The 23,135-nt window shown below is 49.6% G+C and overlaps 3 protein-coding genes and 1 long non-coding RNA gene across 7 annotated transcripts; 3 read left to right on the top strand and 1 right to left on the bottom strand.

Moving 5' to 3' along the window:
- The first annotated feature begins 206 nt into the window (after positions 1-206).
- On the top strand, positions 207-6,919 carry LOC144214798 (CCR4-NOT transcription complex subunit 3-like). 3 transcript variants are annotated; one of them, XM_077743476.1, is made up of 19 exons: positions 207-403; positions 1,081-1,142; positions 1,978-2,045; positions 2,111-2,185; positions 2,250-2,339; positions 2,593-2,721; positions 2,796-2,891; positions 3,412-3,540; positions 3,613-3,703; positions 3,766-3,887; positions 4,013-4,066; positions 4,326-4,737; positions 4,820-4,901; positions 5,053-5,200; positions 5,278-5,344; positions 5,430-5,592; positions 5,714-5,846; positions 6,014-6,139; positions 6,343-6,919. In XM_077743476.1, the coding sequence occupies exons 2-19, from the start codon at positions 1,118-1,120 to the stop codon at positions 6,439-6,441; spliced, it is 2,109 nt and encodes a 702-aa protein (XP_077599602.1). In that variant the 5' UTR covers positions 207-403; positions 1,081-1,117; the 3' UTR covers positions 6,442-6,919. The 3 variants fall into 3 exon arrangements, with proteins under 3 accessions (XP_077599602.1, XP_077599600.1, XP_077599601.1); XM_077743474.1 differs by having other exon boundaries at positions 3,412-3,703; XM_077743475.1 differs by having other exon boundaries at positions 207-416; positions 3,412-3,703.
- Positions 3,090-4,814, bottom strand: LOC144214813 (uncharacterized). 2 transcript variants are annotated; one of them, XR_013330288.1, is made up of 3 exons: positions 4,319-4,814; positions 3,631-3,690; positions 3,090-3,568 (listed from the first exon to the last, which is right to left on the bottom strand). It is a non-coding gene; the product is annotated as an uncharacterized LOC144214813 (long non-coding RNA). The 2 variants fall into 2 exon arrangements; XR_013330287.1 differs by having other exon boundaries at positions 3,090-3,690.
- Positions 6,920-6,974: 55 nt separating the features above from the next.
- LOC144214802 (protein shisa-7-like) lies at positions 6,975-16,232 on the top strand. The gene is made up of 10 exons (XM_077743482.1): positions 6,975-7,073; positions 7,150-7,568; positions 7,900-8,231; positions 10,149-11,153; positions 11,225-11,464; positions 11,540-11,656; positions 11,721-11,854; positions 12,958-13,191; positions 13,627-14,029; positions 14,110-16,232. The coding sequence occupies exons 4-10, from the start codon at positions 10,792-10,794 to the stop codon at positions 14,489-14,491; spliced, it is 1,872 nt and encodes a 623-aa protein (XP_077599608.1). The 5' UTR covers positions 6,975-7,073; positions 7,150-7,568; positions 7,900-8,231; positions 10,149-10,791; the 3' UTR covers positions 14,492-16,232.
- Positions 16,233-16,759: 527 nt separating this feature from the next.
- On the top strand, positions 16,760-23,049 carry LOC144214797 (uncharacterized). Its single transcript, XM_077743473.1, has 2 exons — positions 16,760-17,215; positions 17,929-23,049. The coding sequence occupies exon 2, from the start codon at positions 18,057-18,059 to the stop codon at positions 21,942-21,944; it is 3,888 nt and encodes a 1,295-aa protein (XP_077599599.1). The 5' UTR covers positions 16,760-17,215; positions 17,929-18,056; the 3' UTR covers positions 21,945-23,049.
- The last annotated feature ends 86 nt before the right edge of the window (positions 23,050-23,135 follow it).

The following is a 23,135-nucleotide window of genomic DNA, read 5'->3' as shown; positions in this document are numbered from 1 at the left end:
TGAACTCGGCAACAATAAACATGTACGTCATCAAGTTTCTCGTCACAGGAAGACAACAATGTTAGTTAACCTTTCACCTTTCCAAAGTGTCCAATCACAGCTGAGGTTTGGCTGGATACTGAGGGACCGCACTTCTTAGCCAATAGAAATGGAAAAGCAGTCTTCTAAGCCAATCATAGACCAGAAGCGGGCGTTAAGGCCGGCAAACAGGCGGGAGAGGAGGAGCATTCAATCAGCCATCTTGGATATGCGGGCTGATTGTTTATCGACAAGAATTGACAGTTGGGATGCCTATTTGCCTTAAAATATTAGAATACAAAATATTCTGAAACTTCACTCGCCAACGTTGTGCACTTGTGCCATGTGGTGTGGCCGAGAAAGTAAACTACTTGGACTTGTGCAGGTAATTCGCTCACGTGAGTCATTTCAGTGCTGCATTTGTTTTGCTTTCTTTTAAAATTGTCTCCAATTGTCAACGACGGCCGTCTTTTTACTTCATTACAAGTACTTTCACTGACAGTAACATCATTTTTGTTCATAGTATTCCTCTCAATTTCCGCTTGTCCCGTGTAACTTTTCGCTGTTTTTGCCCGTCGACATGCATCTTCATTCATATCTTCACTTGCTCATTTTAACATTCACCGAATTCGGGTTAACGTAAGAATTTCACTGAGGTTCCAGTCCAACTTTTTTCAAAATGAGGCAAAAAACGAAGCTGCAATAATAAGAATACCTATTTACGAGAGCAAATTGGATACTTCCATTTATATAAACCTTTTTTTAATCCCTCAAAATACGGACGGGCAACCGTAATAGTACAAATATGCGGAAATATTTTGACAAAATACTCCTTCGTGGGTTGCAATTGGCCTTGGACCACAAGTTTGAGACGCTTATACGACATGAATTTTATAAAAACATTTAAAGAAAACAAGGAAACTTTAAATCATTTGCCTGCCATAGGGGGCGCTATGTCTATTCCATTTGGACTAGTAGGGAGAATAAATTGACCATAAAAAACCCCAAAACCATTTCAATATGGTGACTGCTGCTTGATTGTCCGTTTTGTCTGTTTTGCAGTAATGAAAGAATGAAGACTTGATCTTAGCCGTCAATCATGGCTGATAAAAGGAAACTACAAGGTGAGCTGTGTTGACTGTTTTACAACAATTGTTCCTTCTATGTCCTTAGCTTTAATACCTCATTTGTTAGGGGGGTATATATTTACAAATACTGTAGACTAACTATAGCTCATTGTATTGTATTTTGGTTGCTTGATTTTAATTCTTGAGGTTCCAATTTTTGGAAATATATCTATTTTTTACATTTGTGTGAACGTACTAGTTTTTTATCTACTTATTTTTAAATAAAATGGAAGCCAGCGTGAATTTAAATAATAATTCTTACTGCATTGAAATTGTGAATAACCTTAAATAGCATTTTTAAAACAAATATCACATCTTGAGTTAGTGCTTGCTGTTAGGTGTTGATTCTCTGCGCCCTCCAGTGGCCAAATGGGGAATATATTCCCTCACGCAATATTAAAATCCTGAGAGCAATATCAAGTGATATGAGAAAAAAATCTATCACAATATACATATAAAGCGTTTAGAAGTATTTGGTGAAACATTACAGAACAGCTTCAGTATTAAATAGTTCTGCAGCTTAAAACTGAAGCAGTGCAATAACTTATAATTCATAATTAACTCATAATTAATTTTTAAAAAGTGGAGTTGTTGGTGATTCAAATTCTGGCTTACCATTGAGGGTCATAGAAAGACTAAAACAAAAAGTTCCTGTTTTTTTGTGATTATATATGGTTTTTATAAATTATTTGGACTAATTTACTGTAGTACCAAACGGGGCCACAATATGAAGGGGGCGGAATTGAGTTGATCTTGATTGACATGCACTTGAGTCAAGAGAAAATGAGGCAAAGCTGTTTTCTGTAACTGGTTCTGTTTCTGTCTCATCCAGCTGAAATTGATCGATGTCTGAAGAAAGTAGCAGAAGGAGTGGAGCAGTTTGAAGACATCTGGCAAAAGGTGAGTGTGCCATTGAAGGCAGCCAATGAGTAAGATATTAAAAAAATGTATGTGTGTTTGCCCAGCTTCACAATGCAGCCAACGTCAACCAGAAAGAGAAATATGAAGCCGACCTCAAAAAGGAGATCAAGAAGCTGCAGGTGAGTCCCCACATCCAAAATGGCGGCCCGACCAAGTCTCACACTCCCTCCCCCTTGCCGTCAGCGTCTCCGGGACCAGATCAAGTCATGGTTGGCGTCAAGTGAGATCAAAGACAAGCGTCCACTGGTGGAAAACCGCAAACTCATAGAAACGGTCAGTGGTACAGGTGAAACGCACTATTGCCATCTACGTGTGTGGAAGTAAATTGCGCTAACTTAAGAAAATGTAAACAAAAAAGAAATAAATAACAGTTCACATATTTATACACACAAATTAATAAAATAAAAATAAACAAGTTGGAATAAAAATATGGGAGTCTTGATAAACAAAATGTGAAATAGTTTAAAACTTTCAACTTTGGCATCCCTACCGCACTCTCTAATTGAATTTTTTTTTGACTTGTCAGCAAATGGAGCGTTTCAAGGTCGTCGAACGAGAAACCAAGACCAAAGCCTACTCCAAAGAGGGTCTGGGTCTAGCCCAGAAAGTGGACCCGGCCCAGAAGGAGAAGGAGGAGGTCGGCACCTGGTTGACGGTCAGCTTCTCTACTCTTTTCTTTCCTTCTGCAAATCCCTCACTCGCACTTCCTAAAACAAACTCTTTCCGCAGAACACCATCGATACGCTCAACATGCAAGTGGACCAGTTTGAGAGCGAGGTGGAGTCCCTGTCAATTCAGACCCGCAAAAAGAAGAGCGACAAAGAGGTCAGTCGCCATTAACTCATTCAGTGCCAGTGGCGGAGAAACAAATGTGAGAATTACCAGTTTAAACCACTTGGACGTCTATTAAAATAAGAAAACTGGAGCGGAAACTTTTAACGCCTTTTTATGCACGTGTGTTTCAAAGCAAGCGGTCATTATTGCTGAGCAAGCAGTGAGGACATGAAAAATGGACCTCATAAATAGAACATAAGCTACATTTAATGCATTCACAAAGTTGCCGTGGTGAAGAAAGTCAAAAAATAGGCGGGGAAAAAAAAACGTCGAAATGAGAACATGTTTAATTATGGAACACACACTTTGTAGTTTTCCTTACTCCACCATAAATGGGAGTAGACGAATATATTCTAAAATGCATGCTGTTGCTTATTCACCCTTTCATGTTCTGTTTCATTTTCCTAACATATCCTGAACGTTTGGATAATAATCATAATTATTTTTTTCTTCCGTTATTATAAATACAAACAAAAAAACATGTATTTTTGTTGTTGTTGTTGTTGTGCAGAAGCAAGTTCACATGGAGGAGTTGAAGACGTTCATCGAGAAGCATCGCTACCACATCCGGATGCTGGAGACCATCCTGAGGATGCTGGACAATGACTCACTGGAGGTGGAGTCCATCCAGAAGATCAAGGTTGACCTCCAAAGAATCTTTCTCCTCTCTATGATGGGGTTTGGCTTGGGGTTATTGAGCCTTTGTTTCCAGGACGACGTGGAGTACTACCTGGACTCATCGCAAGATCCCGACTTTGAGGAGAACGCCTTTCTCTACGACGACTTAGACCTGGAGGACATGAGTAAGGATTTTAGTCAAAGAATCCCAGGGAAGGGCTCCACTTCTCACGCGTTTTGCTTTCAGCTGCGTCACTGGCGGCGACGTCGCCACCGGCACAGTCGCACTTGGAGGAGGACGTCTTCAGCACCACGCCCACCTCCACCTCGTCGTTTTCGCCTGTCCTGCCCTCACTCACAAACTCCACGGTAAACATTAAACACTGACTATACATTGTATGTATTGGGAATTACGCCCTCAATGGTACTCAAATTTGAACATTCCCTTGGCAATGAGATAATGGCTTACTTGGCTTTTGCTTTGTTTTTGACAGAATTGTGAAGATGCAAAGAAGCGAGCTGCTTTCAAAGCCTGTGAAATCGGACCGGTGAGTTACACTGAAAACTTTGGTTTAAATTGGTTAATAAGAAATAAAGTACCTAAACTGCATGATATAGTATATACGACATTATTTAGTTTGCAACTGCCCTAACTAAGATGGCCGCCATTACAAAAGCAAATTTTACATTTTTTAAAAATAATTAGAAGCTAATTCATGTGTAGAACCCCAGCATATGCATCGGTAGCTACCAAATAATAGTTTATGGCGCATTTTCATCCGCAACCACATATTGTTGACCTTTCAGTCTCCAGTGAAGAACGACAACCCCTCCTCCTTCTCTTCATCCTCCTCCTCTTCATCATCCTCTTCCTGTTCGTCTTGGGGGCTGACTCCTTCCTCCACGTCGACCGGCGCCGGCCGCGGCGTTCCACTGGCCGAAAGCTACAGCGACGCCAGCCAACGGGCCAAAGCCCCCGTCGGGACCTCCGTCGCCCGTCCCCTGGCCTTCGACCCCTTGTCTTCCGGCCCACGAGTTTCGGGGGTGCCGGCGCTCCCCACCGAATCCGCCCCGGCGGCGTACGCTGAGGTTTTGGGGTCTCAGAGTTCCCCCGGCGTCATCGGCAGCGGCTCGGCATTGTTCCCCGGGCCCCGACTGAACCAGAACGGAGCCGCCCGCGAGCCTCCGATGCCGGGTGACTTCGGAGACGTCCCGCCAGGTCCAAAAAAAAAAAACGACGGCACGATCTAGTCGCCTTGAAAATCCGACATAATGTTAACATTTGTTTGGTGTTGCCACAGGTTACGACCCTCCAGACTCTACCGCCTACAGCCAACCACAAAGCAGCCAAACTTTGTCTTTGACGTCAACAGCCAATCCGATGTGAGTAAGACAAACACTGTAGCATTATCAATCATAAACATCAAATAAGGCGGGCTCACCATTCTCAGTCAAAATGGATCGGACGGCTAAGCGCCATCAATGGCAGCTAGTGGGTTTACTGCATTTGTTTTGTTTTTGACTCCTCCTCCAGTAAACCGCCATCTCCAATCATACTGGTGTCCATTGGGTTATCGACGGGCTCTCTGTCGCCCCCCTGTTACAGCGAGGCGAAGATGGTGAACAGCGGCATCGCTCCACTCAACGGGGCACTTCCCTACCCCTCCTCGGATGGCGCCAAGGTGGGTTTCGAATTATATATTGCCCAAAATAATGTCACGATAGATACCTTCAAAATGAATTTGAATTGGGTCATCAGGAGTCTCAGAATAGCTTGATGTCGACCATTGACGGAGGAGACGTCAATTCCCTGGAGCTCCAAGCAGGTACCGCCCAATACTACCACTAGTTTTAGCCAAGAGTTGATCTGTCACTTTCATAAAAGAGAATTGTTTTTCTTTTTGCTTTTAGACACGTTCCCCTGCATGCCGTCATCAGAGACCAGTCTCCCTCCCTCTCTGGGCGTGTGCCCATTAGGCCCCGCCCCTTTGTCCAAGGAGCACCTCAACCAACAGGCCTTGGAGGAGGCTGTGTGGGCTCGCATGCCACACCCGTCCGACTCTGAGAGAATCAGGTACGTGCCAAAAGTTCAAACCATTCTGCTAGCTTTATGCTAACTTTCCAGAATGAGTTGGATGTCATTACAGTTATACTGGAATCTAATCACCATTTTTTTTAAAAAAATGCAATTGCAGGCAGTACCTGATGAGGAACCCGTGTCCCCCGGTCCCTTTCCACCACCAAGTGCCACCGCCCCACTCGGACTCGGTGGAGTTCTACCAGCGACTCTCCACCGAGACGCTCTTCTTTATCTTCTACTACTTGGAGGTGACTGCAAAAGTCTAATTTCAAATGTTTTTTTAACTCGTAGTGGTACCGGCGTGGATGAATCCTTTTTGAAGACATCCATTCTACTTGAAGTGGCACTGCGCTCTCCCACTTCAAGCAGATTGGACGTCTACTGCAAGTTGCTAAAGCTGTGTGGTTGTCATCAGGGAACGAAAGCTCAGTACTTGGCGGCCAAAGCGTTGAAGAAGCAGTCGTGGCGCTTCCACACCAAGTACATGATGTGGTTCCAGAGGCACGAGGAACCCAAAACCATCACTGATGAGTTTGAGCAGGTAAACTGTCCAATTATAACAAGTGAAAAGGTACAGACATTTTTTTACCCATTTGAAGTAGCTTTAAAAACATGATTAAAACATATAGTAACTATTTAACAATACACAAATGGTTCGTTTATGTTTTCCTGAAATACAAAAAAAAATCCTGCTATTTTTATAATGTAAAAATAAGAGTGAAAACATTGCACTGTTGTCCTCAGGGGACGTATATTTACTTTGACTACGAGAAGTGGGGCCAGCGCAAGAAGGAGGGCTTCACCTTCGAGTACCGCTACCTGGAAGACCGTGACCTCCAGTGACCTTTGCTGACCCCCAGCGACCTTCATTTCCTAACCTCAGCGTCCTTGCCAAAGTTGTCTTTGTGTCTCAGGAAGCTTTTGATCGATTTAAACAAACACCAGCAGCTCTTTTTTTTTGTTTACTTTCTGTTTTTTGCTGACCTTTTAACCCTTTGGCTGCCATTGACCTCAATAGACGTGCAATCCATTTTGACTCGTATTCAGTCGTCAATGACAGCCAATGAGTTAAGGACTCCATTTATTCTCCAATATTTGGAGAGCTACGTACTTTATATTTCCTTTGAAAGCCCCATTTTATTTTGGGGATGCGGCACAAAGACGGCCTTTGGAAATGAAAACGGGTAGGACCTACTTTTTTTATCAGCACAGATTTTTAAACTTGTTTTCTGAGCTTTATGTGGCTTGTACAAAAGGGGCAACGTCACTGCCATTAAAAAAAAAAAAAAAAGTAAAATAGCAATAAAAAGGACGCTTTGTAGATTTGCCGGCCTCCTTTTTACTTTGGTCATTTATTTGTATTTGCAGGAGTTGTATTTTTTCTTTCAATTCTCCCTTCCTCCATCTTGTTTTTTCTAATTTTCCACCTAAACAAGCGGAGCACCCCGAGGCAAACCCCCCCACCCCCAGATGAGGTACCTCGTTTTATCCGCCAGCGTGCTAATGAAGCAAATATCTTCTTCACACCTGATTTTCTTTCCATGTTTTCAGGGAACGTTGGGCACCCCCCGCAGACTCCACTCCAGGCTCCAACTACGGTGGGCCGTGCAGGATGGTCCCATATGTTCTTGTTTTGCAGTTTGTCTCATGTTGCCCGCGTCTTGCTTTTGCTCGAGTGAGCGTCACGTCATCGAATCATTGAACTCGGGTCAACTTGACAGCTGTTAGCTCCAATTTTTTTTCCTCGGCTCTTAAAGGAACAGGACGCTCATTGAAGTGCTCACTGGAGAAGAAGAAAGGAAGACGACAGAAAATATTTCAATTTTGGTTTAGTGAATGCTTTTTTTTAGGGGGGAGGAAGACTGGTCACTCGTGGCTGGTCGCCTGTTTCCATGGCGACAGCAGCAGCAGATGAAGGCTGCCGGGTCACACGTGGGCCGGCCTCCTTTTCCTGCAAACAATGCTGTCGGGTAAGCAATGTGTTGCTAAGCAAATACATCTTTTTTTGTTGTACACAAATTATTCAAGAATATCAACTTTTTCCCCAGCAGGTTCGTCAGAAAGGGTGTCCTCCACTAGCCCTACTAATTGAAACGAATTGGACGAATTTGTAACTTGTTAATTACCATTGACAGAAAAAAAAACCGTCAAATCCACAAAATCACAATCCCTGTGCTCCCAGTTTGCCCACTAAGCCCAAAAACTTTTGAAAACAACTACGACACTATTGTTATCGCGTTGAACTGTTGCTAAAGTTAAGCACACGTTATAATGTGTGCCATACGTATTTCTTTTCCTTAGGGTGCAGAACCTGCTGCGGTTGTCGCGCCTCAGCCAATCAGCTACAAGTGCGACGACAACTCGCCTGCTCATTGGCTGATTGGCACCACTTGAACCAGGCGAACGTGGGCAAAAAAGGGGGGGCAGAAAAAAAAAGCTGCGAGGCGGCGCACGGACGAGAGACGACGTCGACTCGGCACCAGGAGGAAGACAAAACCAACAAGCTGCCCGAATGCGCACCAGACTTTCCTCCCTTTCTTCTTCAATTGAACCTTTTTATCCACCATCTCACGGGAAATGGACGTGGCAGCTTCGACGTGGTCTCGTCCTCCCCCCACGCTCCAATACGACAGGTGCGTCCTCTTCCATCACACCTGACACTACTCTTAATTTAAACGTGTTTTGAGCCGTTTACTCCTATTTTCTCCTCTTAAAAGAATACCTAAGACAAACCCACACAAAAGGGGGTGAAATGGGGGTGTTGCTGGTGCTGCAGTGTTACCACCACGCGCTCGCGCTTCTTCGTGCACGCGCGTTTTGCTCAATGCAACAAACCTCCATCTTGGCTCAATAGTACACATACGTCGTGTGCATAGGGAGACAAAAGTCACACACTTACATACACATACTGTCATATACTATATCATACATAGTCTTATATTGTCATTAACGTGCACATATATTCATAATCTCTTGACAAAAGTATTGAAAAGTATTGAGACTGAAATGTATCCGGATACTCAGTTATTTTTTTATGCATTAGAATTTTTTTGGGGGGTAAATTAGAGTTGGCAATACAATGTATTGTGGGATGTTTTTTTAAATTTTTTTTTATTGTTAAATCGTGGGCTGCTGTTGATGTTGCATGGCGTCCAATCTATTTGAAGTGACAGGGATGGCAGCGAATGACCATTTTCTCTAACTTTAAGCAGATTGGAGTTGTACAAAGTACTGAAAAGTAGCAATACCGAAATGTTGTATATTTGATGGTAAAAATATTGATACTCATTAAATTTTTGGAGCAGAAAATGTTGTCATAGGGTACATTTGATTTTGCGCTACTCTTGATTGTATTGTAACGGAGGATATTTGGTATTTTCCCTGTCCAATCTATCTGAAGTGAGAAGGAAGGCAATGAATGAACGTTGGTTAATTTATTGACAAACTCCAACTTGGTTTGATGTCTCCTATGGTTGTCAAAAGTATTGAAAGTGTAAATACAGATTTGTATCTGGATATAGTATTTGATTGCAAAAGTGTAGCTACTTAATTATTGATATGGGGCTGCTATTGATAGTAACCAGGATGGCATTTTCTTGAATTCATTGATGGTGATAGATGTCTAAACCATCTGCTTGCGATATTATTTTTAATGTTTTGTGTCATGTCTAGCACCATCAATGGCAGCCAGCGAGTTAACATAGTTGTTGTTGTTGTTGTTGTCTCGGTGTATGCGCGACATGAACACAACTGTCGTTTGTGCACCTGAACTCGTCATCGCACTCCCACTGGAGGCCCACATGCGTGATGCTGATGTCACATGTTTTGAGACACACACACGCACGCGCACACATTGCGCTTCCCGGGGATTTATTGCGACACGGCTCCCATTGCAATATTATTCAACAGATTAACTCATTGGCTGCCATTGACTCATTTGAATTTACAGCATTCGAAACTGAATTTTCCCATCATTTTGCTTGGGTTTTCTCTTTTATTTTGTCGGGCATCACGCGCCCCAAGCCGAGCGAGCGAGCGAGCGTTGGCGAGGGCGCCATGATGTTGCACGTTGAAATTTTCTATTTTATCAATTTTTTTCGTTCGCCCACGTCGGAGTCGAGTCAACGAGCGGCCGCCCACGGGCCTTCCGTGGGTGCCTCCGGTGTGCGTTGTACCAAACGTTGGGGATGCCGCAGCCAAAGTGCAAAAAAACTTTTTTTTTTTTTAAATCCTTGCTTGGAATTCGTTTGGCTCAAATTTTCAAATTGATTAACCCATAATATTAATGCCCCACCCCCCCCACCATGAGTTAAGTATCAAAGAAGGAAATGGATTACTTTTACCCCCCAAAATCATCTGTGACCTTTTGACCTCATCACCTCTTATGTTTAATATTCCATACAATTTCTTCATCTTTTTGTAGTAACCAATCTCAAACACAATTTGACCTTTGACCCTTATACCTACCTACATATTCCATTCCAGATGAATTGGATGTCCATTACTTAATCAATGAAATGCCAATTTTCTTTAACATGCATTTATTGCAGCGTGAGGAGACCTTGGAGAAAAGCGTGAGCGTCCTGAAGATACTCCCCATGTCCCAAAGCAACCGCCGGTGCCAAAGTGACTGTCGCGTCAAGACCAGAAGCAAAAAAGGCCATCAGAGCGGCCATGACTTGGGCGTGAGCACCAGCATCACGCCGCCGCCGCCTCCCCTCGACGCTCCCTCCTCCCCTTTACGGCAGCGGCCGTAACTGCGTCGCCGACGGATGAATCGGGGCCCCGTTCAAGTGTGGCGCTCGGAAAGGCGGCGCCCAGCCAGGACCGGACCCGAGCCGCTCTCGGAACTCCGCCCCCTCCCGGAGCCCAGACGCCGGGGCGCTTGAGCTAAGCCCGGCTTTTTCCATCACGCCACGTTTGCCTTGAGGCTCATTGGTCCGCCGCTCCCACAAAGTTTACATTTCAATGTTTACACTCCATCGGCGTCCATTTTGTGCCGGGATGATGCCGGCGTTTACATTTCCAGGGCGTCGCCTAGCAACCAGCTGCGTTTACACAAGGACCCCTTCACGTTTACATTCAGGTTCCAGACCAAAATTTTCATAGCTTTTTATAACCTGTCCTGAAACGGACGTTGCGTTTGAGTTTTTTTTTTGCGTTTTGTTTGATTTTTCTAAACCAAGCATCGCCATGACGACGAGAGCCACAAACTCACCAGGGATGTTTTGCCGCTCCCTGCTGCTTTTCTCCTGCCTTGCTGTTTCCACGGTAACCAGCGATAACGATGTCAGGAAGCCGTTGCCGGCCGACCGTGCGGCCCCCCAGCGCGCCGCCCAGCGCGCCGCCCAGCGCGCCGCCCTTTTCCTCCTCACGGGCTACAAAGCGCCGCCTAAGACGGCGGAGGTGGAGGAGGCGGCGGCCGAAACGCCCCCCAGGCCCCTCCCCCAGACCATGTTGCCCAGGAACGTGACGGCCGACGCCCTGAAGCCCCCGCTGGGCGCCGCGCAGGTGGCTCCGGCCCCTCGTCAGCTGGTGGACGTGGACGTGTGCAGGTAGGAATGAGAATTTTCTGATTTTTTTTTTTTTCAACTTTGGTGGATGATTGTTTTGTTTTTTGTCTCAGGGGCTACTTTGACGTGATGGGTCACTTTGACAGCCCCTTCAACTGCTCGGAGGGAAGCTACATCTACTGCTGCGGCACCTGTCACTACCGCTTTTGCTGCAAGCACCAGCGCAACCGTCTGTACCAGGAGTCCTGCACCAACTACAAGTCGCCCGATTGGGCCGACCCGCAGGTGCCCGTCACCGTGCCTGCCAACAAGCCCGACCCGGATTTTGAGACGCTACATCAGCAGAACAGCAGGTGGGTTCTCGACCTCACCTGTCATTATTATAATTTGATGAGAGGTCCGTCAATGCCAACGACTTGTCGTTTCAGTACGGCCTACGTGATCGGCGGCGTGATTTCCTTCACGCTGGTGGTGGCCGTGGGCGTCCGGATCGCCTTCAGCAAGGTGGCGCGCCGCCCGGCTAACCGAGACGCCAACATGCCGAGGTGAGACGTCCGTTCCCGAACGCCGGTGGGAAAGGATTGACAATTCGCGCTCGGTGGTCGACAGGTCGCTGGTGGACATCCTGCGCCACCAGTCCAGTCCGGTTCAGCACGGCGAGCGGAACAACATGCTGACCACCTCGGATGGGCGCACGGCCAAAAACATGTACACGCCTATACTGCAGAGCAAGGACAACCGCAGTGAGTCGTTCCTCCGTATTTCCAGATATTTCCTTTGGCGTCAGGTGATGTAAATTGTCATAAAACGAAAGACCCCCACAATAAGCGAGTTGAGTGTCGACCGCAATATGTCGCTGTGTCCGCCATTTTGGATGTGTCAGGTCTGCCCTGCAAACCAATGCAAGTCAATGGACACAAATGCCCAAACTAGGGCCTGGTAGTGCCAAATATTCACATTGAAGTGAGTTGAGGAGATCCACTGAATGGTTTGTTGCCATGTTGTGGCACATTGAGGCTACAATTGTGGCACAGTGTACCTTAGTTTGTGTTTTTTGTCCTCTGCTTAATGCTAGCCAGCCCCCCTCCCCCTCTTTGACCTCCACATCACTCACATGCGAGCTTTTATAGGCCCCACCCCTTCGCCGCCTGCAACGCTCAGCGTCGCTGAGGGCTCAGCCCGTTTCCAAGGCAACAAAAAAGCAATATTGGTTTTACAGGCGACTTTTTGAGAGATTTGTGAAAATATTTCATACATATGTCGTTTTATGTGGACGTCATTTGATGTTTACGTGCAACAGCTGATTTTGGCTCCTCCCAGTTTCAATGGGTGTGTTGGCGTGAATGGCGCTAAAATGTCATCATTTCCAGTGAATGAATTAATCCGTTGAAAGATGAACTGATGAATTTGGTAGAGGATTTTGCGTGATTAATCGACCAATTCTATAAATGGCAGTTTTTGTGAAGTAGAAAGCTTCAGTCATTAGCCGTTAGCGTGTGTTTTTGTTGTATAACGTTGACAAGATGGCGACCCAGCACGCTCGCTCATCCACCCAGGAGCAGACAGGAAGCGACACCACAAACGGGGACGCTTCGCGTGACCCCGCGTCGTCTTCCCTCACGTCACTTAATAACAGCGGAGTGCACAAATGTGTTTGTGATCTAATGAATGTGAGCGTCGCGCTTCCCTCCTCCACGTCAGCGCGCTTACATAAAAGCATTCCTATCCTTTTTGCGCCTATCGATTAGCGCGCCGCCTAAATGCGCCAGCTTCGACCGGTGAAAGCAACAAACACACACCGCCACAAATTGTCTTCTAAAGCTGACGTTTTTGTGTCTTTTTTCAGAGCGAGGAGCCCGCTTGAACAACATGAGCACCCCGCAGCTGTCCTCGGGCCCCAAACTGATGGCCAGTGGCGGCGGCGGCGGCAAAGGCCTGGGCCTGGGCGGCGGGAGTATGCGGCACAGCTCCAGCCAGGCCTCCTTCTCGCACTCCTTCCACAACCTGGCGCAGCTGCCGCCTTCCTACGAGGCCAGCGTCAAGCCCGAGATCAGCAGATACAGCTCCCTCAAGAAGCTGGGTCAGTATGACCGGCGGTGGGGCCATTTGCATCTAGGTCACATGACTAATGTATCTTCATTACAGCCTTTTTTTTTTAATGGAAAAGCCCTGCTATTGATGGCCAAGCCATTTAGACTTTTGGGCTGGCAGCCACACTGAAAAATGATCAATGTGTTCAAATTCATAATAGAATGAGCTATTGAATGATGTCGCCATATATTGATGAATTGGATACATTCATCCACAGGTGGCAAAGTGGTGGCCCGGGGGCCAAATCTGGCCCGCCACATCATTTTGTGTGGCCCGAGACAGTCAATCATGACTTTCTGTTTTAGGATCAAATTATAATGATTATACACTAAATATTTCAGTTTTTTTTTTATTTCAGTTTTTTTTTAGATATGATATATATTCATATATATAATTTTTTTTTGGGGGGTGGGGGGTCTTTCAGAGCGAGAGCTGGACGAGTATTCTGGTTTCTACTCTTCCAAGCGGCGCTCGACCAACGCGCCGCCGACCTTCTACTCGTCGCAGCACCACCTGCCGTGGGCGGGCGACTACGCGGGGGGTTCGTCCCGGGGCACGCTGCCGCTGGAGGGCTCCCGCCCCCGCGCCTACGCTCCGCCCTCCACGCCCAACCCCTACCCACTGCCGGTGCCGTCGGCCTACAGCTTTGAGCGCCCACCGCGCCGCGTGCGCTCCCAGGACCAGCTGCTGGCTTTCGGCGAGGGCAACACGTTGGCGCGTCTCCTTGGCAACCAGCAGCAGCATCAGCAGCAACAGCAACAGCAGCAGCACTACAGGAACGTGATGAGCAGCAACCCAAGGAGCGCCGCCTCGCAAACGCTGCGCAGGTCACTATTCACTCTTTCCTTTTTTTTGGGCCGGAGCTGAATATTTCCAAGATTCTATTGAACACCAATTTGACTTTCAGGTCCCACGAGCGTCTGCTGGTGTCCCCCGACTGTCTGGAGGACCAGCTCCTGGCCATGGGCCTGATGTCGGAACGTGGCGTGGGCGGCGGCGGCGGCATGGTGCCCACCATGGGCCGCCTGAGCCACCACCACAAGGCGCAGTCGCAGCAGAACATCTGCACGCCGCCGTCGGCCGAGCGCCACCACATGATCAAGATGAACTCGCAGCCCGCCTCGGGGCACGAGCACGCCGGCTGGGAGGGGCACCCCGGCGCCCGCCGCGCCGCCTTTGCCGGCAAGCGGCAGAACACCCTGGAGCAGCTCCACTTCATCCCGGCCGCCCCCGGCCACGCCCACTCCCACACCCTGAGGACTGCCAGTAAGAACGAAGTTACCGTCTGATTCGCGCGTTTCTTTGAAAGCTAACTAAACCCCACGCCATCTTTTTCATCAACAAATGCGCTTCAGATGAATTAGACACCTAGTGGTGATAACTGGAGGCGTTTAATAGACGAGTACATGAGTCAAAGGTAGATTAACTTTACAACTAGCATATTACCAAATGAATTTGATGGATTCATCTGTAGATGAATCAATCTCTGAATGCTAATATTGCCATTCAGTTGATGTCAAGAGCATGGAAATGTGCTTATTTCATGAATTAATTTGTCACATTTTGCAATTAACCAAATTATTTGATAGGTTAATCTGTTGAAAATGGTCTAATCTGTCAAATTTTGCCATTTAAAGACTGTCAGTCGAAATTGCATTGCTCGAAAATGTGATTTCAAGTCAAAATTGATACCTCACAGCTTCCATAATTCCCATTCCTGCGTGTGGGTGCCGCAACTTGTATTTTGTAAAAATAATAATAATAAGAATACAATAATGAACAAAGATAAATAATAATGGTGTCAACTCGGCCGCAACCAACTCGACTGTATTTAAAGGCCCATATTGTGCAAAAATAGACAACAAGTCCACCCCGTGTCGTGGAGGTCAAATCCAGAGGGGACACTTTAATGGGGTCGTAAGGACACTAAGGGAGGGACACTTGACACTAAGGGCTAAAAACACTAAAGAATTGAACTTTATGTGTCTGTCTGTCTGTGCGTTACTTACTTTGTGCTACCCATTGCAGTGGCATGCTGCTTTTCTTTAACAAACACATTTTTACCATTCACCGTGTCAAACGTCCAATCTCTTTTTGGACTGGCGGAGCGAGCGGTCATTCGCTTTTCCCAGGCAAAATGGATTGGACGTCCAGCGCCGTCAATCGCGCTGAAAGATGTTTGCAACCAGTTGCGCAGTTGAACCGAATTGGACATCTTTTGTTGTCAATTTAATTCAGTTTTTCAGGCGATAAAACTAAAGTGAAATATTTCCTAAATGTCATCTTTTGTCTCATTTGTGTACATGTAATTTCACTGCCGTCTAGTGGTCAACAGTGGAATTGCGCTCTGAGACTAATTTGAATTAAACTTTCTTTTTTTTGCGAAAAAGAGCACACTATACACGAGAAAATACGGTAATTGTTCCGCTTATCGCTATACGTCGCTTGCATAAATATATATTACGTTGTAGTTTATATTTTTTCAGGTGAAGTCATCAGTTTTTCCTATTTTCAAGCAAGAAATAGCATTTATTTTGGCAACAAAACCAGAAATTCCGCCTGGGAAAAATTCTGCGTATAAAGATTCAACTTATCATCATTTGGTAGAAACTAGGCAACTTATAAAAAAAAAATCTTATAGTTCAGCTTGTCAGTTGATAATAACAAAACCTCAATTCACAATGCCCTGCCTGGTTGGAAGAATTACTTCAAGCTAACTTTTTTTTCTTTACTTGAAGAATTCATACTTTACAAGCGTTGCACCGATATCACCATAGATACCGATACATGCCGACAGAATATGTATACCTTTTGAAATTGAGTTGCCAAATGCTGGTTGACCTCACCAAGATGGCCGTCAGCCAGGGTTAAAAAAAATGGTATCGGTGCAGCATTTCTTTAGAAAAGAAATGGTCATGATGTCACTGTGTTTGTGCGCGACTCCTTTTAAAACAAAAAGCTGAGCTCCATGCAAATTTCTATTTGTATTTGTATTGTAATTTCAAAAGTGAATAAAGGCAGGTGGACGTGTTTCGTCTTTTTCAATTCGGAATGTGAACAAATGCGACGTTTCATTGGTGTCAGGATCAACTTCTGATGTGAATGTGTTTCCGCGTATGTGTGTGTGTGTGTGTGTGTGTGTGTGTGTGTGTGTGTGTAAACCACGGCCATGTGATATTTAGAAGGCAAAGCTATTCTGCATACCTCAAATTTTAAACATTTTAGAATTTCCTTCAATGTCTTTCCAAGACGCAAAGGCCTCGCGTTGTTTTTTCCTCACTTTGCTTTTGTACAAATCCCAATGTTTGACAATTACAAATAAATCCTTTGAAAAATGGAACTGTTTCATTGACTTTGGCAACTTATTTGCAGTTGGATTCTCTGATTTTGATTTTTTTTTTTTACAATGGTAGCCAAAAAGTTCATTGAAATACATTAGAACAAAATAATGTTTGTTGACCTGTTTTGTTAGTTAGTTAGAGTGTATATCCCAAAGTTATTGTGTACTGCGCGTGAAAGTAGTGGGGCGGTGGTCGGTGCCAACCGGAGGACGTGCGTCGGGTACCCGGGCCGGAACCAGCGCGCCACCAACAGGAAGCGACCATTTCAGGGCTCCGAGGGGGGGAGGACTCAAGAAGGACGCCTAGCCGAGCGAAGGAGCAGCGACACGGGGCGGAGAGGTGAGCGCCCCCCACCTCCTCCTCCTCGCCCGCGTAAAGCAAGACGCGCCAGGGCGCCAGGCGGGAGAAAGGCGAATGGAAGGCGCTATCTTGCGTCCTGGCTAACGGCGTCGCGGAGCCCCGAGACAATGGCGGCGCCGAGCGGCCCGCAGCGTTTTTGTTAGCGGGGTCCGAGCGGGCGCCAGGCAGGCCTAGCTTGTTGCTAGCCCGGGCTGGACGAGCGAGACCCCCCGCCCCCTCCAGCGGACACCTTACGCGGAGACCCACGCCACTTTCGGCGTTTATGTTGGACTTCTTAAGTGAATGTTACCCCACCCCGGCAAGCATTTTAAGGTGAGAATGTTATAAATTGAATATATTTCTCGTTTCTGCAGCGGGTGGGTTGTTAGCTGGCTTGTTAGCATCGCGCTAATCGAAGGCTAACCCATTGGCTACAATGTTAGCATTACCATTGCAAGGTCTTGCATTTCATTGTCGTGCTTTTTTGAATTATTCGTGTATTAGCTGCGTATATGCGAAATGTGGTTGTACGTGTGGTTATGGGGCCTCTTACATTTACATTTTGGCTGACATTTAGCACGCTGGGTGCTTGTTTGGATGCTGTCGATGGAGTCGACAACAACCTGACAGCCGAGCCGCTACAAACTCTACAAATTACACCTCGGATATTTGATTGTGAGATGCAAACACACGTGTGTGTATCTCCAAAACAACAATGACAATGAATGGGTTAAGCTTGGGCGAGCTTTGATTGACAGCTTGTCATTATTTACAATGACGCGTCCTGTTGATATATTATGGCAATGTTATGCTACGGGTTAAACCATTAATAAGCAGGGGGGTGTTACATTTTTTAAACCAATGAAAGTGTTTTTAGCCTTTAAAGTTTCAATTGATTGGATGTGACGGGCTGTGTTGGAAGTCATAAATTAATTGCAAATGTATCTTAATCACAAAATGAGTGCGATGAATCCATCATATTTATCAGGACGTTATTTGACAGATGAATGTCATAAATGTATTCACTGCCAATTCCCATGTTTCAGTGCCATTGCCAAATGCTCCATTTGAGGACGGCCAACGAGCGGAGCCATCGGAGTCGTGGCCAGCTGAGCAAATGAGACATTGATCTTTGAACGGCGTGGATTTTTCTCCCCGAGCTTCTCGCGGGGAGATGTTCCAGTTCAGCAAGTACCCCATGGAGATCCTGGAGATGCTGAGTGGACACCAGGCGCACCAGTTCAAGGGCCTGGGCTTGGAGCGGCAGCTGAGCCACCAGCAACAGGTTCAGCTTCAGCACCAACAGCAGCTCCAGCAGCAGCACCCGAGCCCCGCCGACACCTCGGGGGGTCTGCTGTCCGGCCTGGGCCTGGGGGGCCTGCCCTCCTCCCGCGCCAACGCCCCACCCATCACGCATCAGAGCCAGTCGGCCTCGTCGTCCTCGTCCGCTCACGGCTCCAGGAAGTCCGGCAAGATGGGCGGGGGCGGCGGGGGCGGGACGGGCGCCCCCTCCTCGGGGTACCCGCAGTTCCTCCGACCGTTCCACCCGGCCGAGGCGCTGGCGCAGGAGCAGCTGCACTCGGGAATGGGGCGTTTTGACTTTGGGGGTGGCGGCGCCGGGGGCGGGGTCCTGCCCGCGCCGCCCCCGCCGTTGCACCCCGGGCTGTCGGTGCCGCAGCCCTCCACGGGCCACTCGGCCTCCTCCTCGTCTACCTCCACTTCCGTCTCGGCGGCAGGCGGCGCCCCCGGCGGCGGGACGGTCTCGCTGGTGGGCCAGTCGGACCCCCGCAGCCTCCACCAGCAGTTCAGCTGCATGCTGGCGGCCAATCAGTACTTCCTGTCGGGCGTCCCGACCAACAGCGGCCTGGAGCAGTTCCTGGTCCAGCAGGGCACTCATAACCACTTGGGCCTGGGTCTGGGCCAGGGCGAGTCCAACTCGTCTCTGGCCCCGCCCCCCGCCCTGCACTCCTCCCACGGGCACTCGACGGCCCAAGCGCCGCCGCAACAGCAGCAGCAGCTGGCCCCCCACGCCTTATCTCACCCCCACACGCACCACCCTCACCCGCTGCATCCGGCCCCTCAGCCGGCCCCCTTGGGGGGTTTTGATTTTCAAAGCATTCCGGTGCTGTCGTCCAATCAGATCGCTTCCCTCATGCAACAGGAGGCGGGCCTCCCCCTGCCGCTCCCCCTCCACTTGTCCCTCCCCAAAGACGAGGGCGCCAAGTCGGAGGGCTCGTCCCTGTCTCTCTCGGCCGGCGGCAGCAGGCGCAAGAAAGCCATGGCGGGCTACCTGCCGCAGAGGAAGGCGGAGAGTCAGGCGCAAGGATCCTCGGGCGCCCACCACCGCCACGGCTCCCCCGCCTCGGGCCTGGTGGGAGGGGCTTCCGGGATGAGCGAGCAGCACTCGTCGCTACTGTCGTCTCCGTCTCGGCACGCCTCGTCCTCCGCCATCTCCTCATCTTCCTCGTCCTCCTCCTCTTCTTCTTCCTCCTCCTCCTCCCTGTCGGCCCCGCCCTCCTCCGGCTCGGCGCTGGCGGACGCGGACCGGCACCTGCCCAAATCGGCGGACAAGCGGGGCGCCGATTCGTCGGGCCGAGCGGAACCGGAGTCCATCTACCACTGCGGGGAGTGCGGGAAGACCTTCACGCACCTGTCCAGTTTGCGGCGCCACCTGCGCAGCCACGGCCTGATGCCCGAATCCCACGGCAGGAAGTCGGACTGCGCCTCGCCGAGCCCCGAGAGGATCTACTGTTGCGGCGACTGCGGCAAAAGGTTCAAGAAGCGGGGCCACCTGATCCAGCACAGCGTGACTCACTCGGAGAACCGTCCGTTCGTCTGCAACATCTGCCAGAAGTCCTTCAACCGCCGCGAGTCGCTGACGCGCCACGAGAAGATCCACGACGAGAAGCCTTTCCGCTGCCCGGCGTGCGGCCGCTGCTTCCGCGAGAGCACCTCCCTCCTCAACCACGCCGCTTCGGGCGCTTGCGGGAAACCCCCGCGAAGTTCCAAAAACCGCGCCCACCCAGGCGGCGCCGTGAAAATGCGCCCGCCCGACCAGAACTCTGTCCTTCCCGCCGGGGACTACGCCGGCGGGCGCTACCCCGGCCAGGCCCCCTACGACGACGACGACTACCGGCGCTCGCAGGCGTCGTCGCTGTACTCGCCGGACTCCGCCTTATCCGGGGACATGGGCAACCCCACCCTGCGCAAAGCCCCTTTGGCGCCCACGCTTCACCCCCACCCGCAGAGTCAACAACAGCACCACCAGCAGCCGCACCTCCCCCTCTCCTCCCTCTTGGACGACTCTGAAGACGAGGTCACCAGCAGCGCCATGTCGGCGATCGCCGCCGCCGCCGCGGCTTCTTGCGACATTACCGGCGAGGGCAGGGACGGCGAAAGAAGGGACATCATCGGGGGCCTGCTGGGCGGGCTGGGCTTCGGCAACCTCGGCGGACGGGCCGCCTCGCCCGGCATCAACGGCTCCACCCTGCCGTTGTCGCACCACGGGCAGCCGCACGGCAAGCCCCGGCGGCCCCGCAAGCCCCGAGAGAAGCGAGACCCCAACGCGGCGGCGGCGGCGGCCAGAAGGCGGCGGGGACCGGCGGCGCCCCCTGGCGACGGCTCGGAGCGGCCCTACGGCTGTCAGCTGTGCGGCAAGTGCTTCCGGCGGGCCGAGACCCTGCGGCGGCACAATCGTGTCCACACGGGCGAGAAGCCGCACGCCTGCGACGTCTGCGGCAAGATGTTCCGGGAACCCTTCCACCTGACCAAACACCTGACCGTGCACTCGGGCCAGAAGAACTACAAGTGCAACCTGTGCGGCAAGATGTTCGCCTACGCGCAGAGCCTGGTCCGGCACGGAAAGCTGCACCGGCGGGGCGAGATCGACAACCAGGGCCGGAGAATCAAAGGCGCGGCTGCGGCGGCGGCGGCGGCTCGAGTGGCCAACCGGGAAAACGCCGACTTCTTCTCGTCCTGCTCCCAGGAGGAGAAGTCTCCCACCTCGGGGACCCCCTCGCAGCGGCTCTACACTTGCACGGTGTGCTGGAAGTCCTTCCGCCATTACTTCCACCTGACGGCGCACCAGCAGACGGTGCACGGCGGCGGCGTGGGCCTGGAGAAGTCCTTTCGTTGCGAGGTCTGCGGTAAGTCCTTCGCCTACTCCAACAGCCTAGTGCGCCACAAGCTCTCTCAGCACGGCATCGACCGCAACGGGCAGAGGGTGGTCCAGCCGCAGACGCCCGCCTACTCGCCCGCCTTCTACGACCCCGGTTACGGCGGCTCGGCGCACCAGCAGCGGGCCCCGCCGCCGGCCACGCCGCCGCTGCCTCTGCCGCCGCCGCCACCGCAGCCCTCTCCGAGAGACCCCTTCCTCTACCGGGCCAAAAAGCAGGACGGCGGCGGGGGACGGCACAAAAAGAAGAAGAAGCGGCAGGTGGTGATCCACAGCATCATGAGGGACGGCAAGTTGGTGGGCGTGCCGCTCAGCAAGGAGACGCGTAGGAAATTGATGCTGCTGAGGAAGAGACGGGCCCGGATCCTGGCGCAGATGAACAGGAAGAAGCTGGCGCCGCAGCCCAGGGCCCGCGGGGGGCCGCCGCTCGTCCGGTCTTGGTCCGGCGGGGCCGTCAGGGTCAGCGGGCTCCTCTCCATGGACCTTCCCGTCAAGCGCTGCCCCTGCCCCATCTGCCCGGGCGCCACCTTCGCCAAGAAGGGCCTCCTGCTGCTGCACCGCGCCGTCCGCCACCCGTCGGGACGCCGCGCCCGCCTGCTCTGCTCGGTGTGCGGCCGACGCAGCGGCGGCCTCTACAAGGCCCTGCGACACCGCGGACGCCACCTCAAGCGCCAGGCCTTCTGCTGCCGCAAATGCCGCCGGCGATTCTGGAACCCGCGGCTCCTGGAGAGGCACGCCTTCTCCTGCCGGGATTCGCCGGGGCGCCGGGCCGAGGGTCAGAACTGGTCGCCGTCGTCCGACGGCGAGCGTTCGCCCGAGCGCCTGGCGTCGCCGCCGTCGCCGCTCCCGCACGAGAGGACCTCGGCGCTGGCCGATTACGCCCACTAAGACAAATCGGACTCGTTTGTGGGTGAACTTAGTTTGTTGTCACTGGTTTGTTTTTGTTTGTCCGTCAAGATGGGAGTAGTGAGCGGCCACTTTTGAGCCAAAAGGAGAAGAGGACTGGATAGGATGGGACCCCTTAGCTTCCAAAACCATAGAGAAGCACCTGTTGCGGTTCCACGTACGCACGCAGGTAGACGTTGGCTGCCATTGACGGTACAATATTGAGATTAATCCTAAAATGTGTCCACCGGCAATGATCATGTCTCAATGAAGGAGAAATGTGCAACTTTTTTAGTTTCAAAGGTCCTGTCAGTTTTAGAATTTGATTCATTGCAAAATGAATTGATTTGTTCATCTGGTAAAGACCTCCATTAATTGCAAAATGACTTGATAGCCTTAATCAACCTAGTCAATAATCATGTTTCTCTGCCATTAATGGCAGTGGACGTCCAAACCAACAAATTGGCCGTCAATGACAGCCAATGAGAAGCACCGAAACTGACAAACACACACACACACGTAAACACTTTTTGGCGTCTGTTTGTGTACATTTGTGTATTTTTAATTTTAACAACCACTCATTGCTCTCATCCAAATCCTCTCGACTTCCCAGCACAGTTCAGATGCCTTATGATAATTATTATTGTTTTATTGTTATTATTGTATGTTGCGAAAATGGAGGCTAAAGTGACGTGACTGAAAAAGGATTTTTTTTTTAAACCAGCCTTCCAAAAAAAACGATTCTGTAGAAAAACCCGGAGTGTATTGATATAGTTCCTGATTCTATTTTATGATATATTGCTGTTTTTTAATCCCCAGGTATCTTTTCCCCTTCTCTGTGTCGGTATTGTGGGGGTCGGTCGGGGTTGGGGGGGCGAGGTCAGTGTCCACTTTCCTCTTTCTTGTTTCTTCTGTGCGACACTTTTTTTTGTAACTCAAGCGTGCACACTTAGTTTAGATCCTGTTCACCTTGTTCTGGCTTTCAGTACAACTAAAACATGTAATATTATTGTTATTACGACTAAATAATTATTATTTTCTTTGCATAAAAAAGTGACATGTTGAAAACCTCGTAAAACAAATTAAAAAAAGGCAAATGGAAGTAGAATCACAGTTTTTTTTTACCATCAATAGTAGCTAAAAACTTTAATTCTCAATGTTAAAATTGGCCGCATGGTGGCGCTATTTCAGAAA

The sequence above is a fragment of the Stigmatopora nigra genome, chromosome 21 (assembly GCF_051989575.1).
Source record: "Stigmatopora nigra isolate UIUO_SnigA chromosome 21, RoL_Snig_1.1, whole genome shotgun sequence".
In the NCBI taxonomy this organism is placed as follows: domain Eukaryota; kingdom Metazoa; phylum Chordata; class Actinopteri; order Syngnathiformes; family Syngnathidae; genus Stigmatopora; species Stigmatopora nigra.
This window is presented reverse-complemented; position numbering and strand designations above follow the sequence as displayed.

What these genes read in the sequence shown, in the direction of transcription:
- LOC144214798 (XM_077743474.1), top strand. Translation starts at nt 1,118, where the DNA reads ATGGCTGATAAAAGGAAACTACAAG. An exon ending in AGGTCGGCACCTGGTTGACG is followed by an intron (nt 2,722 to 2,795) that starts GTCAGCTTCTCT and finishes CTCTTTCCGCAG; the next exon opens with AACACCATCGATACGCTCAA. An exon ending in CTTCGGAGACGTCCCGCCAG is followed by an intron (nt 4,738 to 4,819) that starts GTCCAAAAAAAA and finishes GTGTTGCCACAG; the next exon opens with GTTACGACCCTCCAGACTCT.
- LOC144214802 (XM_077743482.1), top strand. Translation starts at nt 10,792, where the DNA reads ATGACGACGAGAGCCACAAACTCACCAGGGATGTTTTGCCGCTCCCTG. An exon ending in CTACATCAGCAGAACAGCAG is followed by an intron (nt 11,465 to 11,539) that starts GTGGGTTCTCGA and finishes TTGTCGTTTCAG; the next exon opens with TACGGCCTACGTGATCGGCG. An exon ending in CAGCTCCCTCAAGAAGCTGG is followed by an intron (nt 13,192 to 13,626) that starts GTCAGTATGACC and finishes GGGGTCTTTCAG; the next exon opens with AGCGAGAGCTGGACGAGTAT.
- LOC144214797 (XM_077743473.1), top strand. Translation starts at nt 18,057, where the DNA reads ATGTTCCAGTTCAGCAAGTACCCCATGGAGATCCTGGAGATGCTGAGT.